General features: G+C 45.7%; 1 protein-coding gene across 1 annotated transcript in view; it reads right to left on the bottom strand.

Moving 5' to 3' along the window:
- The window catches only part of LOC132825578 (transmembrane protein 94-like), a 156,054-nt gene that overhangs the window by 92,370 nt on the left and 49,716 nt on the right, over positions 1-13,968 (bottom strand). The window contains 2 exon segments of the mRNA XM_060840958.1: positions 3,244-3,416; positions 4,727-4,829. Coding sequence (XP_060696941.1) covers positions 3,244-3,416; positions 4,727-4,829 — 276 coding nt within the window.

Here is a 13,968-nt window from a genome sequence, read left to right on the forward strand (position 1 = left end):
GTGGGGCTCAAAACTGCACACAATTCTCCAAATTTGGTCTGGCCACAGCCTTATAGAGCCTTAGAAGTATATCCCTGCTTTTATATTCAAGGCCTGTCAAAATAAATGCCGTAATTACATTTGCCTTTCTGAGTAGCTTTCTTCAAGGTCAGCAGTAAACACTATTTAAACACTGTTAAGCATCTGAGTGAAAGTTTATATTTACATCATGTTATCTGTCCCATATTCAGCATTTCCGGGATAGGATTTCAAGTTTATGATTCAAAGTCAGATGGGGTCATTACCCAAAAGTGTGGCAGAAACAAATGCTAGTGATTTTCCCCAGATTGGCTAACTAGTGGCCAGAAGATGAACTTGCCAATCCATTAAAAATGGCTTGCCATCTCCCAAAGTTGAAGGTTAAATAAGAGCTTATTTAGTTTGGGAGGAGCAGCCCTCTGCAGTTTGTGTTGGAGAGAGAACAGAAGGTGCCTTCATTTTATGGCAGACATTCCCCAAACTTTTAAAGAGTTTAAGTTAAGAACTGACCTCAGCACTCAGGCAATTCTTGTGGAAGGGAATTCTCTGACACCAGACAGGTGGGGAAGGCCTCTTAGCCTGCCTGGAGTGCCGGCCCCAAGACTGTCACTGAGATTTCTGTAAATGCAAAATGGCCTTATCCCAGGTTGACTGGAAATTTCAATCGAAACTGTACACCTCCATCCCCCATCACGCCCTGTACACCTCCATCCCCCATCACGCATCCAGTCCCTGTACACCTCCATCCCCCATCACGAAGGACTCAAAGCCCTCCGCTTCTTCCTTTCCCGCCGCACCAACCAGTACCCTTCCACTGACACCCTCCTTCCACTGACTGAACTGGTCTTCACCCTGAATAACTTCTCTTTCCAATACTCCCACTTCCTCCAAACTAAAGGAGTTGCCATGGGCACCCACATGGGCCCCAGCAATGCCTGTCTTTTTGTAGGATATGTGGAACAGTCCATCTTCTGCAACTACACTGGCACCACACCCCACCTTTTCCTCCACTACATCGATGACTGTATCGGCACTGCCTCGTGCTCCCACGAGGAGGTCGAACAGTTCATCAACTTTACCAACACCTTCCATCCCGACCTCAAATTCACCTGGACTGTCTCAGACTCCTCCCTCCCCTTCCTAGACCTTTCCATTTCTATCTTGGGCGACCGACTCAACACAGACATCTACTATAAACTGACTGACTCCCACAGCTACCTGGACTACACCTCCTCCCACCCTGCCCCCTGTAAAAACTCCATCCCATATTCCCAATTCCTTCGTCTCCGCTGCATCTGCTCCCAGGAGGACCAGTTCCAATACCGTACAGCCCAGATGGCCTCCTTCTTCAAGGACCGCAGATTCCCCCAGACGTGATCGACGATGCCCTCCACCGCATCTCCTCCACTTCCCGCTCCTCCACCCTTGAGCCCCGCCCCTCCAACCGCCACCAAGACAGAACCCCACTGGTCCTCACCTACCACCCCACCAACCTCTGTATACAGCGTCATTTCCGCCAACTCCAAACGGACCCCACCACCAGGGATATATTTCCCTCCCCTCCCCTATCAGCGTTCCGCAAAGACCACTCCCTTCATGACTCCCTCGTCAGGTCCACACCCCCCACCAACCCAACCTCCACTCCCGGCACCTTCCCCTGCAACCACAGGAAATGCAAAACTTGCGCCCACACCTCCTCCCTTACCTCTCTCCAAGGCCCCAAGGGATCCTTCCATATCCGCCACAAATTCACCTGCACCTCCACACACATCATCTATTGCATCCGCTGCACCCGATGTGGCCTCCTCTATATTGGGGAGACGGGCCGCCTACTTGCGGAACGCTTCAGGGAACACCTCTGGGACGCCCGGACCAACCAACCCAACCACCCTGTGGCTCAACACTTTAACTCTCCCTCCCACTTCACCGAAGACATGCAGGTCCTTGGACTCCTCCATCGCCAGAACATAACAACACGACGGTTGGAGGAAGAGCGCCTCATCTTCCGCCTGGGAACCCTCCAACCACAAGGGATGAACTCAGATTTCTCCAGTTTCCTCATTTCCCCTCCCCCCACCTTGTCTCAGTCGATTCCCTTGAACTCAGCACCGTCCTCCTAACCTGCAATCTTCTTCCTGACCTCTCCGCCCCCACCCCACTCCGGCCTATCACCCTCACCTTGACCTCCTTCCACCTATCACATTTCCATCGCTCCTCCCCCAAGTCCCTCCTCCCTACCTTTTATCTTAGCCTGCCTGGCACCCTCTCCTCATTCCTGATGAAGGGCTCTGGCCCGAAACGTCGAATTTCGTGTCCCTTGGATGCTGCCTGACCTGCTGTGCTTTAACCAGCAACACATTTTCAGCTCTGATCTCCAGCATCTGCAGGCCTCACTTTTTACTGGAAATTTCAATTGACTGCCAACAATAGGCCTCAATAAACTATTATCTTCTCTTTATTGCCTACCTTCTGCTGGCTGATTCCTCCCCCGGGAAAATAACTCAGGGACAGAATAGCTGGCAGTGATTTTTGTGTATGTCCCCCTCTGCATTTGCACCTGTATAATGATGGAAATCTATCCTTTGAGTTAGTTCTGTTCAGCCCACTGTGACTTTTTCACTCTTGCTTTTACTGTGTAAAAAGGATACATTTGTCAGTCCCAAGAGAGAGGGGCAAGTGCTCATTACTGCCCTCAGTTACTCCAGAATGAAGATATTGGAAAGCCTTCCCCAATGACACAGTGACTACTACCATTCCTGTTCTGGTGATTCCTGACAGCAATGTTGGCACAGGAAGATGAAATACAGGGGGTTTCTAGGCCCTGACTCCCTTTCATCATTTATATACAATGGGACAGTCAGTCAGATAAAAATAAAGATCACACTAGATTCTAGACAGTTGGAATTCTCTACCTTCTTTGTTCCACGTTGCCACCATTATCCCAACAACTGTCTGATGCACTAGTGGAGGTCAATCCCCAGCATGATCCGCTATTTATAGAAAAGGGCCAAGTGAAACAAGGTGCCTAAACATTCCCTCTAAACATTTCCACCTCTGAATCCTGTGATGGCAAGCTGGAGTCGAACCCACATTGTATAATCACCCACATGTTTGTCACAGCACGTTTCCTGGAAGCAAAATGTTCCAGAATACTAAATTTGAGTATTTTTGATCTGGGTAGGTTATTTCCTAATTTTTGACGCACAAGAATCAACTGTAACAAACCTTCCAGGTCCAGTGCTGCTGAGGTATCTGCTTGGCTGTAGCTTTTAGTTTTCAAAGATACTTGGGGACACATCTCATCACTGGACTGCAAGGTATGGAACACTGGCTTATAAGATAAGGCAATGCACTCTCCTGTCAGACAGGCACGTTGATAAAAATCAAAGATCTTCTTTCTGCAAAAGCAAATATTTGCAAAGAAAAATAAATTGAAAATGATTAAATATTAAAACTCTGATATTTTAGTATAGGGAACAGACTCACTGGTGGTACAGAGTTTGGTCTGTGATGGATTTTATGATGGGAGGTTGTGATTATGTGGTGGAAAATAGATGGCAAAAGCGCAACAGAGAAGTATGCACAACACCTTGATACTGCTGAGGTGCAGGGAGTTGCACAAAAAGAAGGGGAACCTGCTGAAAGTTGGTTGTTACCCTTTAGTGAGAGTACAAAGGCCAAGTGTCTCCTTGAGAGAGTTCAGTGACTAAGTCAGTGCAATCCTCCAGGCCCCAAAAGGGAGATTTGACTTAGTGTCTGGAACTAGGGAGTGCACATCCTCACTTGTGTGAGCATTCACAGGAATTGTTGGCCAGAAGAAACGTTACTGTTTCAAGTGGACAATCATTACCTTTTAGCACATGGTTTTACTGCTGTGCCCAACCTGCAGGTGAAGCTAAAAGCATTCAATCAGGACACAGTACACATGTTAACATATGGACCTGCAAGTTCAATATCAGCAGAAACACAATCCTATTTAAGAATACTACAGTTTAAAGCACTAGATTAATGGGTCCTGAAGAATAGGAAGAAACATAGGAACTTGAGTACACCATTGAACAACTGAGTCTGCTCTGCCATTGAATTTGATCATGTCTAATCCAGATCAAAGATCAACTTACCTGCCTTGATAACTTTGAATACCCCTTACAATCTCAATTCAACATTTTCATATTAGCACTAGCCTCAATAATTCCTCATCAAAGGCTTGCACTTTTAACTTATTCCTTTATCTTCCGAGTGACTTTAATATTAACTATTAACTTATTTCTTTATTTTTCTATGAAATAATGCTTAACTTTTTAAGTCTTGTTTCTCTGATTACTTTGTACCTAAATTTTTCTGTACCTAGGTATTTGGGGAAGTAAGATGGTACTTTGGTACCTAAAATGGCACCTTGTGTGGCTACGTTATACATTTTCATTGTACCCCTGTACTTCTGTACTTTAGTACACATGACAATAAAATCTGAATCTGAATCTAAATCTTTTGAGGAGAGAGAATTCTAGATTTTCCCATCCTTTTTGTGAAGAAATATTTCCTGACATTATCCTGAATGGCCTAGACCTAATTTTAAGGATATCCTCCCTTGATATAGACTGTCACCACCAGAGAAAGAAGCTGCTATCTATCTACCCTGAGATGTCCATGAAATGTCTGATGTACAAAAGTACCTGAAAGTTTATCAATGTAAAGGTCGTGTTGTTACCTGGAGCACCGAGAAAGTGGACAAATATCATTTCCATCCCAGAATTCACTGCAAGCATCTAAGATCATGTCAGCAGACCCATAGGAGAATAGCTGCATTTCTTCTGTCAATAAAAAATAGCATTCATTTAAGATCATATCAGAAAAACTCACTCAAATCATTGTCTAACTGTAATATGTGCAGTGACAGAAAAGTAAAGACAGTCTTTCCAATTTACATTTTCTCAAACAATTGCTGTTGCTTATGTGAAGGAAATTCGCACTCTCATCCCCCAATTAAAGCTATGCAATTTCCTGAGAGAAGCAAATATATAGATAAAACTGTATGTGAGAATATGTCATACGTGTGTGTGAGTGAGAGTGTGTGGTGAGAGTTTGCCTATGAACAGGGGTTTGTACAAATGGGCATGCATTTCATGCATGCCAGCATGTGAATAGGAGCATGAGATTGTCTCTCTCTAGTTGTGTCTACACGACCTAGCTATAGAAGATTCCTAAGGAATGAGGAAGTAATAATCTTGATTTGATTTGATTTGATTTATTGGAGTCACATGTACCTAAGTACAGTGAAAAGTATTGTTTTGCGATCAGTACAGGCAGACACGATACACCTTAACAACCATCTGCACAGCAGGTTTGGTAAGAGAAATTTGGAGGAATCTCTTCCCGTGGAAATTACCTATCCCCAGATAATGTTCCGTAGAATCTAGCCCATTCAGAAATAGGTTCAGAATGGAGATAAAATTTTGCTTGTTGGTTTGGGATCCTGACATCAGAGTCAAAAGTAAACGACAATCTCACACTTTGGACCAATAGCATACTCTCCAGATGGAATGCAATAAATCCTAAAGTTAAGGTAAGAGATAGGTAGATAGAGAGAGAGAGAGAGAGAGCTGGTGCCTCCATTTTGAAGCAACCCCTCCTCTCATTTTAATACTTTTAAAATCACTGAAATAACATGAGTGAGCAGGCCACATTATTGAAGGATGGGAGAAGGAAATATCCCTACAAGAGCTGAAGCCAACAAGGCAAGAGGGCCCCAAAGCCTGTCATGGTTCTGGCTCCTTGCTTTTCCAACAGGAGGCTGCCTTCAACGGTCTGAAAGCTAACTGGTAAATTAAGGTGCGAGGTCTGACTGAACAAGCTCAGTGCCATCATCACAAGAATGGTCATTGTTGCTGCAGGCCTCTATGATCCAAGGAATGATCATAAAGGAGCCCCACATAACCTGGTGAGAGAATTTCAGATTTCATTGGGTTATCTGCCCACATCAACAGGTCCTCCCAACATGGCCAAAATGCATGCACAGTTGGGAATTGTAGTGATTGGCTAGATCACGTCAAGTATGAGATCCCTGATTGGAGTTGTTAACCTGGGTCCAGGTCCCACAACCCCACACCACCCATTTCTACCTCCTGCCCAAAATCCACAAACCTGACTGTCCCAGCTTACCCATTGTCTCAGCCTGCTCCTGCCCCACCGAACTCACCTCTGCATACCTCGACACGGTCCTGTCCCCCTTAATCCAAGAGCTCCCCACGTACGTTCGGGACACCACCCATGCCCTCCACCTCCTCCATGATTTTCGCTTCCCCGGTCCCCAACACCTTATCTTCACCATGGACATCCAGTCCCTGTACACCTCCATCCCCCATCACGAAGGACTCAAAGCACTCTGCTTCTTCCTTTCCCGCCGTACCAAACAGTACCCTTCCACTGACACCTTCCTTCGACTGACTGAACTGGTCCTCACCCTGAACAACTTCTCTTTCCAATCCTCCCACTTCCTCCAAACCAAAGGAGTAGCCATGGGCACCCGCATGAGCCCCAGCTATGCCTGCCTCTTCATAGGATATGTGGAACAGTCCATCTTCCACAGATACACTGGCACCACCCCCCACGTTTTCCTCCGCTACATCGATGACTGTATTGGCACTGCCTTGTGCTCCCACGAGGAGGTTAAACAGTTTATCCACTTTACCAACACCTTCCACCCCGACCTCAGATTTACCTGGACCGTCTCAGACTCCTCCCTGCTCTTCCTAGATCTCTTCATTTCTGTCTCGGGCAACCGAATCAACAGGGACATTTACTATAAACCGACCGACTCCCACAGCTACCTAGACTACACCTCCTCCCACCCTGCCCCCTGTAAAAACGCCATTCCATATTCCCAATTCCTTCGTCTCTGCCGCATCTGCTCCCAGGAAGACCAATTCTAATATCGAACAACCCAGATGGCCTCCTTCTTCAAAGACCACAATATCCCCCCCAGACGTCATCGGCGATGCCCTTCACCGCATCTCCTCCACTTCCCGCTCCTCCGCTCTGGATCCCCGCCCCTCCAATTGCCACCAGGACAGAACCCCACTGGTCCTCACCTACCACCCCACCAACCTCCATATACATTGTATCATCCGTTGTCATTTCCGCCACCACCAAACGGACCCCACCACCAGGGATATATTTCCCTCCCCTCCCCTATCAGTGTTCCACAAAGACCACTCCCTTTGTGACTCCGTCAGGTCCACACCCCTCACCAACCCAACCTCCACTCCCAGCACCTTCCCCTGCAACCGCAAGAAATGCAAAACTTGCGCCCACACCTCCTCCCTTACTTCCCTCCAAGGCCCCAAGGGATCCTTTCATATCTGCCACAAATTCACCTGCACCTCCACACACATCATTTACTGCATCCGCTGCACCTGATGTGGCCTCCTCTACATTGGGAAGACAGGCCGCCGACTTGCGGAACGTTTCAGAGAACACCTCTGGGACACCAGGACCAACCAACCCAACCACTCTGTGGCTCAACACTTCAACTCCCCCTCCCACTCCACCAAGGACATGCAGGTCCTTGGACTCCTCCATCGCCAGACCATAGCAACACAACGGCTGGAGAAAGAGCGCCTCATCTGCCGCCTAGGAACCCTCCAACCACAAGGGATGAACTCAGATTTCTCCACCCACCTTGTTTCAGTCCCAACCCTCGAACTCAGCACCACCTTCCTGACCTCTCCGCCCCCACCCCCACGCCGGCCTATCACCCACACCTTAACCTCCTTCCACCTACCGCATTTCCAACGCCCCTCCCCCAAGTCCCTCCTCCCTTTTATCTTAGCCCGCTCGGCACACTTTCTTCATTCCTGAAGAAGGGCTCATGCCCGAAATGTCGATTCTCCTGCTCCTTGGATGTTGCCTGACCTGCTGCGCTTTTCCAGCAACACATTTTCAGCTCAATCGGGGCTCTCATACTCAATGAGATCTACCTGGCCCTGTTCTAATCACAACAGGAATTGTTCACTTAAGTGGCTTGACTGTCCTCTCACAGGGTAAGGGAACTGTCTATATTGTCAAAATGGTATAGTAATATGTAGATTTTGGGCACTCTGCCATTTTTTCAGGTTTCTGGCCGCTCAGCTTACCCTCAGAGGGCCCAGAAAATTCTGGTCAAACACTCTCAATCATATGTGCACACATATAAGAATAGACCAATACAGTATCTGGAACAAATACATTTGGAGTCAGAATGGTTTTCCATGAAGGAAGGGATCTTTTTCAACTGAACCTTGTCATGAGCTAATGAAGAATGAAGAAAGCGTGCCAAGCGGGCTAAGATAAAAGGGAGGAGGGACTTGGGGAGGGGTGTTGGTATAGATATAAACATTGTTGAGGGCTCCTGGGCTGAGGTGGTAGTGACCTTACTTCAGAGCAGGAGGCATGGGTACAAGTCCCATCTGTTCCAGAGCTGTGTAATAATATCCTTGAACTGGTTAATTAGAAACATAAAGATCACAACTCTACAGCACTGATCATTTTGTCATGACTATCCTCATGAACAGCACTGATTAAAACCAATAACCACAGACTACACTATGTGGTTAACCAGTGGTCAATATATTCGCCATCATCTCACAATTAAAATAACGAACGTGAAATGAACAAATAAGATGAAATGAAAGACTAATAAATACCCCTTCCTGTTATCATAAAGGGAATGCATTCTCTGAAGGATTTAAGTTACACAGGAGCTATCATTTATTTGCAAATGTCTGAGAGGATCTCTTGAAAATATATCAAAGGGGAGGCTTTGTCCTGTCTATTTGTTGAGTTCTAACTTAACTGAGAACAGAGTAAATCTGGGGTAGTTATTCATACAGAGAAAGATAGCTGTCGATGCAGGCAGATTGCTTGTTGTGGTAGAAGCAACCTTGCAAGATACATGTTTAAATTGTCACATTGACAGAGAGCTCAAAGTGGGCAATTTGGCATGTCCAATTCATGTAACCTGCACATCTCTAACTCAAGAAAGCCTAGGTAAATTGGTTCCTTTTAAAACATTAATACATTTGGAGTCAGAACGGTTTTCCATGAACCTTGTCATGAGTTAAAGTTGGTTTGAATAAGGGAGAGCTAGCTCATTCCTCCTCGGTGGGCTCATGCCTGTCTGGAACTATACTGTTTCCAGGACCTGCTCATAATACTGACAATTATAATAGATTGCTGCAAACTACTTAACCCAAAAGCCCCTTCACCTTGGTGTTCAATGACAGGATGGTGATTAGGATCTATGAAGAGGACAGGGGAAATTTCGGAAGAGAAAATTCCATCATTCCCTGACAGAACATAGCAACACTCAGTGCCAATAACACTTAGGTATTCTTAGAAAGGGTACAAATGTCAGAATGTAAATCAGATGGTATGTGCAATCCTTTAGACATTCACTGAATAAGATCACCGAGAGCTCATTCAAAACCCACCCACTCGAAGTGGATGACAATTGTTGCAGCAGAGAACGGCGGGTACTGGGCGGAAGTGAAGTCGGAGCGCAAAGCCGGCCGGGAACGTAAGTGATTGGTATTTAAGAACTTACCTCGACGCCAACGGTCTTTTTGCAGCAGAGAACGGTGGGTGCTGGGCGGAAGTGAAGTCGGAGCGCAAAGCCGGTCGGGAAGGTAAGTGATTGGTATTTAAGTGGGTGTGTTCAGGAGTCTTTGACAAGGAGGTTGAGTGAAGTGATTACACCACAGTTGAAGAGGGTGAAGACATGACTGCCAAGCTGGTTCAGTGTGCTACGTGCTTGATGTGGGAGATCAACGACTCTGGTATGTCTGGCTCGTAAAAATGTGGAAAGTGTGTGCACGTTCAGCTACTGACAGAGCATCTTGCAGCACTGATGAAAGAACTCGAGGACCTTAGGCTCATCTGAGAGAATGAGGTCTTTCTGGACAAGACCTTCAGCGAGGTTATTACACGGACCATATCAGAAAAGAGCAGAAGAGAGCAGACGATGAGGAAGGCAGAGAGGAGACAGGTGCAAGAGACCCCAGGGTAGGTACCTGTCAGGAACAAGTTGAATCTTTTGGAAACAGTAGAGACAGATGATACTGCCAGTCCACGAGGCAGTCAGGTCTGTCAATCAAAGGTTGGTGTGGAGACAGAACGAAAGAGTCGGACATCGCATAGAGCCGTGGTAATAGGGGACTCGATTGTGAGAGGAACTGACCAGGGTTTTTGTGGCTGCAGGCGGGACTTGAGGATGGTGTGTTGCCTTCCTGGTGCCAGAGTTAAAGACATCACAGATATAGTGCAGGAAATCCTCAAGGACGAAGGTGAAGAGCCAGAGGTGGTGGTACATGTCGGCACAAATGATGTCGGGAAGAAAAGGAGGAACATAGTACAGCAGGACTTCGGAGAACTAGGAAGAAGGCTGAAAAGCAGGACATTCAGGGTGGTTATCTCTGGTTTGCTTCCAGTTCCTTGGGCTGGTGAGGCCAGAAACAGGGAGATAATGGACTTGAATGTATGGCTAGGGAACTGGTACAGGAAGCAAGGATTTAAATTCTTGGATCACTGGGGTATGTTTTGTGGTAAGCATAATTTATACAAGAGAGATGGTTAGCGCCTTAATAGTTTGGGGACCAGCATTCTGGCAGGCAGGTTTGCTGCTGCAACACAGCTATGTTTAAACTAAGTAGCGGGGGGGGGGGGGGGGGGGGGGGGGGGGGGGTTGCAGGAACAAACTGGGTGTTTAAGAAGGAAATTGGAGGGAAAGTTAGAACAAGGGAAGTCGAGAAAGACAAATGTATCAATGAAGCAGAAAACACAAAAAGGGATCATGCTGTTAAGTTGAGTGAAATAGGAGTAGATGGGAAGGGCGAGGGTAGTAACAAATTAAAAATACTGTACATGAATGCACGAAGCATTAAAAATAAGATGGATGAACTTGAGGCTCTTTTGGAAATTGGCAGATACGATATTGTGGGGCTAACTGAGACGTGGCTTCAAGTGGACAGGGCCTGGGAAATGAATATTCAAGGCTACACGTGCTATCGTAAGGACAGACTGACGGCAGAGGGGGTGGGGTGGCCATGTTGGTAAGGGATGATATTCAGTCCCTTGCGCAGGGGGACCTAGAATCAGGGGGATGTAGAGTCAGTATGGATAGAGCTGAGAAATTCTAAGGGTAAAAAGACCCTCTTGGGAGTTATCTACAGGCCCCCAAACACTAGTCTGGATGACGGATGTAAGTTAAATCAGGAGCTGAAATTGGCCTGCCACAAAGATGTTACTATAGTTGTTATGGGGGATTTCAACATGCAGGTAGACTGGGAGAATCAGGATAGTATTGGACCTCAAGAAAGAGACTTTGTGGAGTGCCTCAGAGATGGATTCTTAGAACAGCTGGTGCTGGAGCCTACCAGGGAGAAGGCAATTCTGGATGTGTTATTGTGCAACGAATCAGAATTGATCAGGGACCTCCAAGTTAAGGTGCCATTGGGAAGTAGTGACCATAATACAATAAGCTTCAATCTGCAATTTGAGAGGGAGAGGGTATAATCGGAAGTGACAATATTTCTGTTGAATAAAGGGAACTATGGAGCTATGAGGGAGGAGCTGGCCAAAGTTCAATTTTGCGATACCTTAGCAGGGATGACCGTGGAGCAACAATGGCAGATATTTCTGTGTATAATGCAGAAGATGCAGAATCAGTTCATTCCAAAAAGGAAGAAACATCCTAGGAGGAGGCATGGGCGGCCGTGGCTAATGAGGGAAGTTAAGAAACATATAAAGTTGAAAGAGAAAAAGTATAACATAACAAAGATAAGTGGGAAAACGGAGGACTGGGAAGCTTTTAAAGAACAACAGAGGATTACTAAGAAGGAAATATGCAGAGAAAAAAATGAGGTACGAAGATAAACTGGCCAAAAATGTAAAGGAGGATAGTAAAAGCTTTTTTAGGTATGTGAAAGGCAAAAAAATGGTTAAGACTAAAATTGGGCCCTTGAAGACAGAAACAGAGGAATATATTATGGGGAACAAAGAAATGGCAGAAGAATTGAATTGGTACTTCAGATCTGTGTTCACTGGGGAAGACATAAGCAACCTCCCTGAGGTAACAGTGGCTGAAGGACCTGAACTGAAGGGAATTTATATTTGCCAAGAATTGGTGTTGGAGAGACTGTTAGGTCTGAAGGTTGATAAGTCCCCGAGGCCTGATGGTCTACATCCCAGGGTACTGAAGGAGGTGGCTCGAGAAATCGTGGATGCGTTGGTGATTATTTTCCAGAGTTCGATAGATTCGGGATCAGTTCCTGTGGATTGGAGGATGGCTAATGTTGTACCACTTTTTTAAGAAAGGTGGGAGAGAGAAAGCAGGAAATTATAGACCAGTTAGTCTGACCTCAATTAGTCTATATTAAAGGATGAAATTACGACTCATCTGGATAGTAGTAACAGGATAGGTGAGAGTCAGCATGGATTAATGAAGGGGAGATCATGCTTGACTAATCTTCTGGAATTTTTTGAGTATGTAACTCTGAAGATGGACGATGGAGATCCAGTAGATGTAGTGTACCTGGACTTTCAGAAAGCTTTTTTTAAAGTCCCACATAGGAGGTTAGTGAGCAAAATTAAGATGCATAGTATTGGGGGCAAAGTACTAACTTGGATTGAAAGTTGGTTGGCTGACAGGAAACAAAGAGTAGTGATAAACAGCTCAATTTCGGAATGGCAGGCAGTGACCAGTGGGGTACCGCAGGGATCATTGCTGGGACCACAGCTTTTTACAATATATAGTAATGATATAAAAGATGGTATTAGTAATAACATTAGCAAATTTGCTGATGAGACTAAGCTGGGTGGCAGGGTGAAATGTGAGAAGGATGTTAGGAGATTACAGGGTGATCTGGACAGGTTAGGTGAGTGGTCAGATGCATGGCAGATGCAGTTTAATGTGGATAAATGTATGGTTATCCACTTTGGTGGCAAGAACAGGAAGGCAGATTACTACCTAAATGGGATCAATTTAGGTAAAGGGGCAGTACAGAGAGATCTGGGTGTTCTTGTACACCAGTCAATGAAGGTAAGCATGCAGGTACAGCAGGTAATGAAGAAGGCTAATAGCATGCTGGCCTTCATAACAAGAGGGATTGAGTATAGAAGCAAAGAGATTCTTCTGCAGCTGTACAGGGCCCTGGTGAGACCACACCAAGTGTTGTGTGCAATTCTGGTCTCCAAATTTGAGGAAAGACATTCTGGCTATTGAGGAAGTGCAGTGTAGGTTCACGAGGTCAATTCCTGGAATGGCGAGACTACCTTATGCTGAAAGACTGGAGCGACTGGGCTTGTATACCCTTGAGTTTAGAAGACTGAGAGGGGATCTAATTGAGACATATAAGATTATTAAAGGATTGGATACTCTGGAGGCAGAGTATCCCAGAGGGCAGTGGAGGCCCAGTCTCTGGATTCATTTAAGAAAGAGTTGGATAGAGCTCTCAAGGATTGTGGAATCAAGAGGTGTGGAGATAAGGCAGGAACAGGATACTGATTAAGGATGATCAGCCATGATCATATTGAATGGTGGTGCAGGCTCGAAGGGCAGAATGACCTACTCCTGCACCTATTGTCTATTATCTAATATCTCTGTCCATTTTTCATATGCCCCCATCTCTTTTGGCAATGTAGGGTAAGGTGAAGGGTGTACATGTTCATCCAGGTTGAATCCCTGGAGCAACTCCCTGCTTACAATTACTTGGATCACTTTGGCAGGCTTCCTAATTCCTGCAGAAATTCCTGGCTTTTGCCTCTGGTAATGTGTCTGAGGAAATTAAATGGTGAGATCAGTTAGTTGTGAGGCTGAACCATTCTATTAATCTAATTTTATGGGTTCTACTTGTATATTTATTTGATTAATAGTATTTCTAAAAATAAATTAGGAAGTGTATTGTGCCAGTAATTTTT

This window comes from Hemiscyllium ocellatum, chromosome 20 (genome assembly GCF_020745735.1).
Source record: "Hemiscyllium ocellatum isolate sHemOce1 chromosome 20, sHemOce1.pat.X.cur, whole genome shotgun sequence".
Classification (NCBI taxonomy): Eukaryota; Metazoa; Chordata; class Chondrichthyes; order Orectolobiformes; family Hemiscylliidae; genus Hemiscyllium; species Hemiscyllium ocellatum.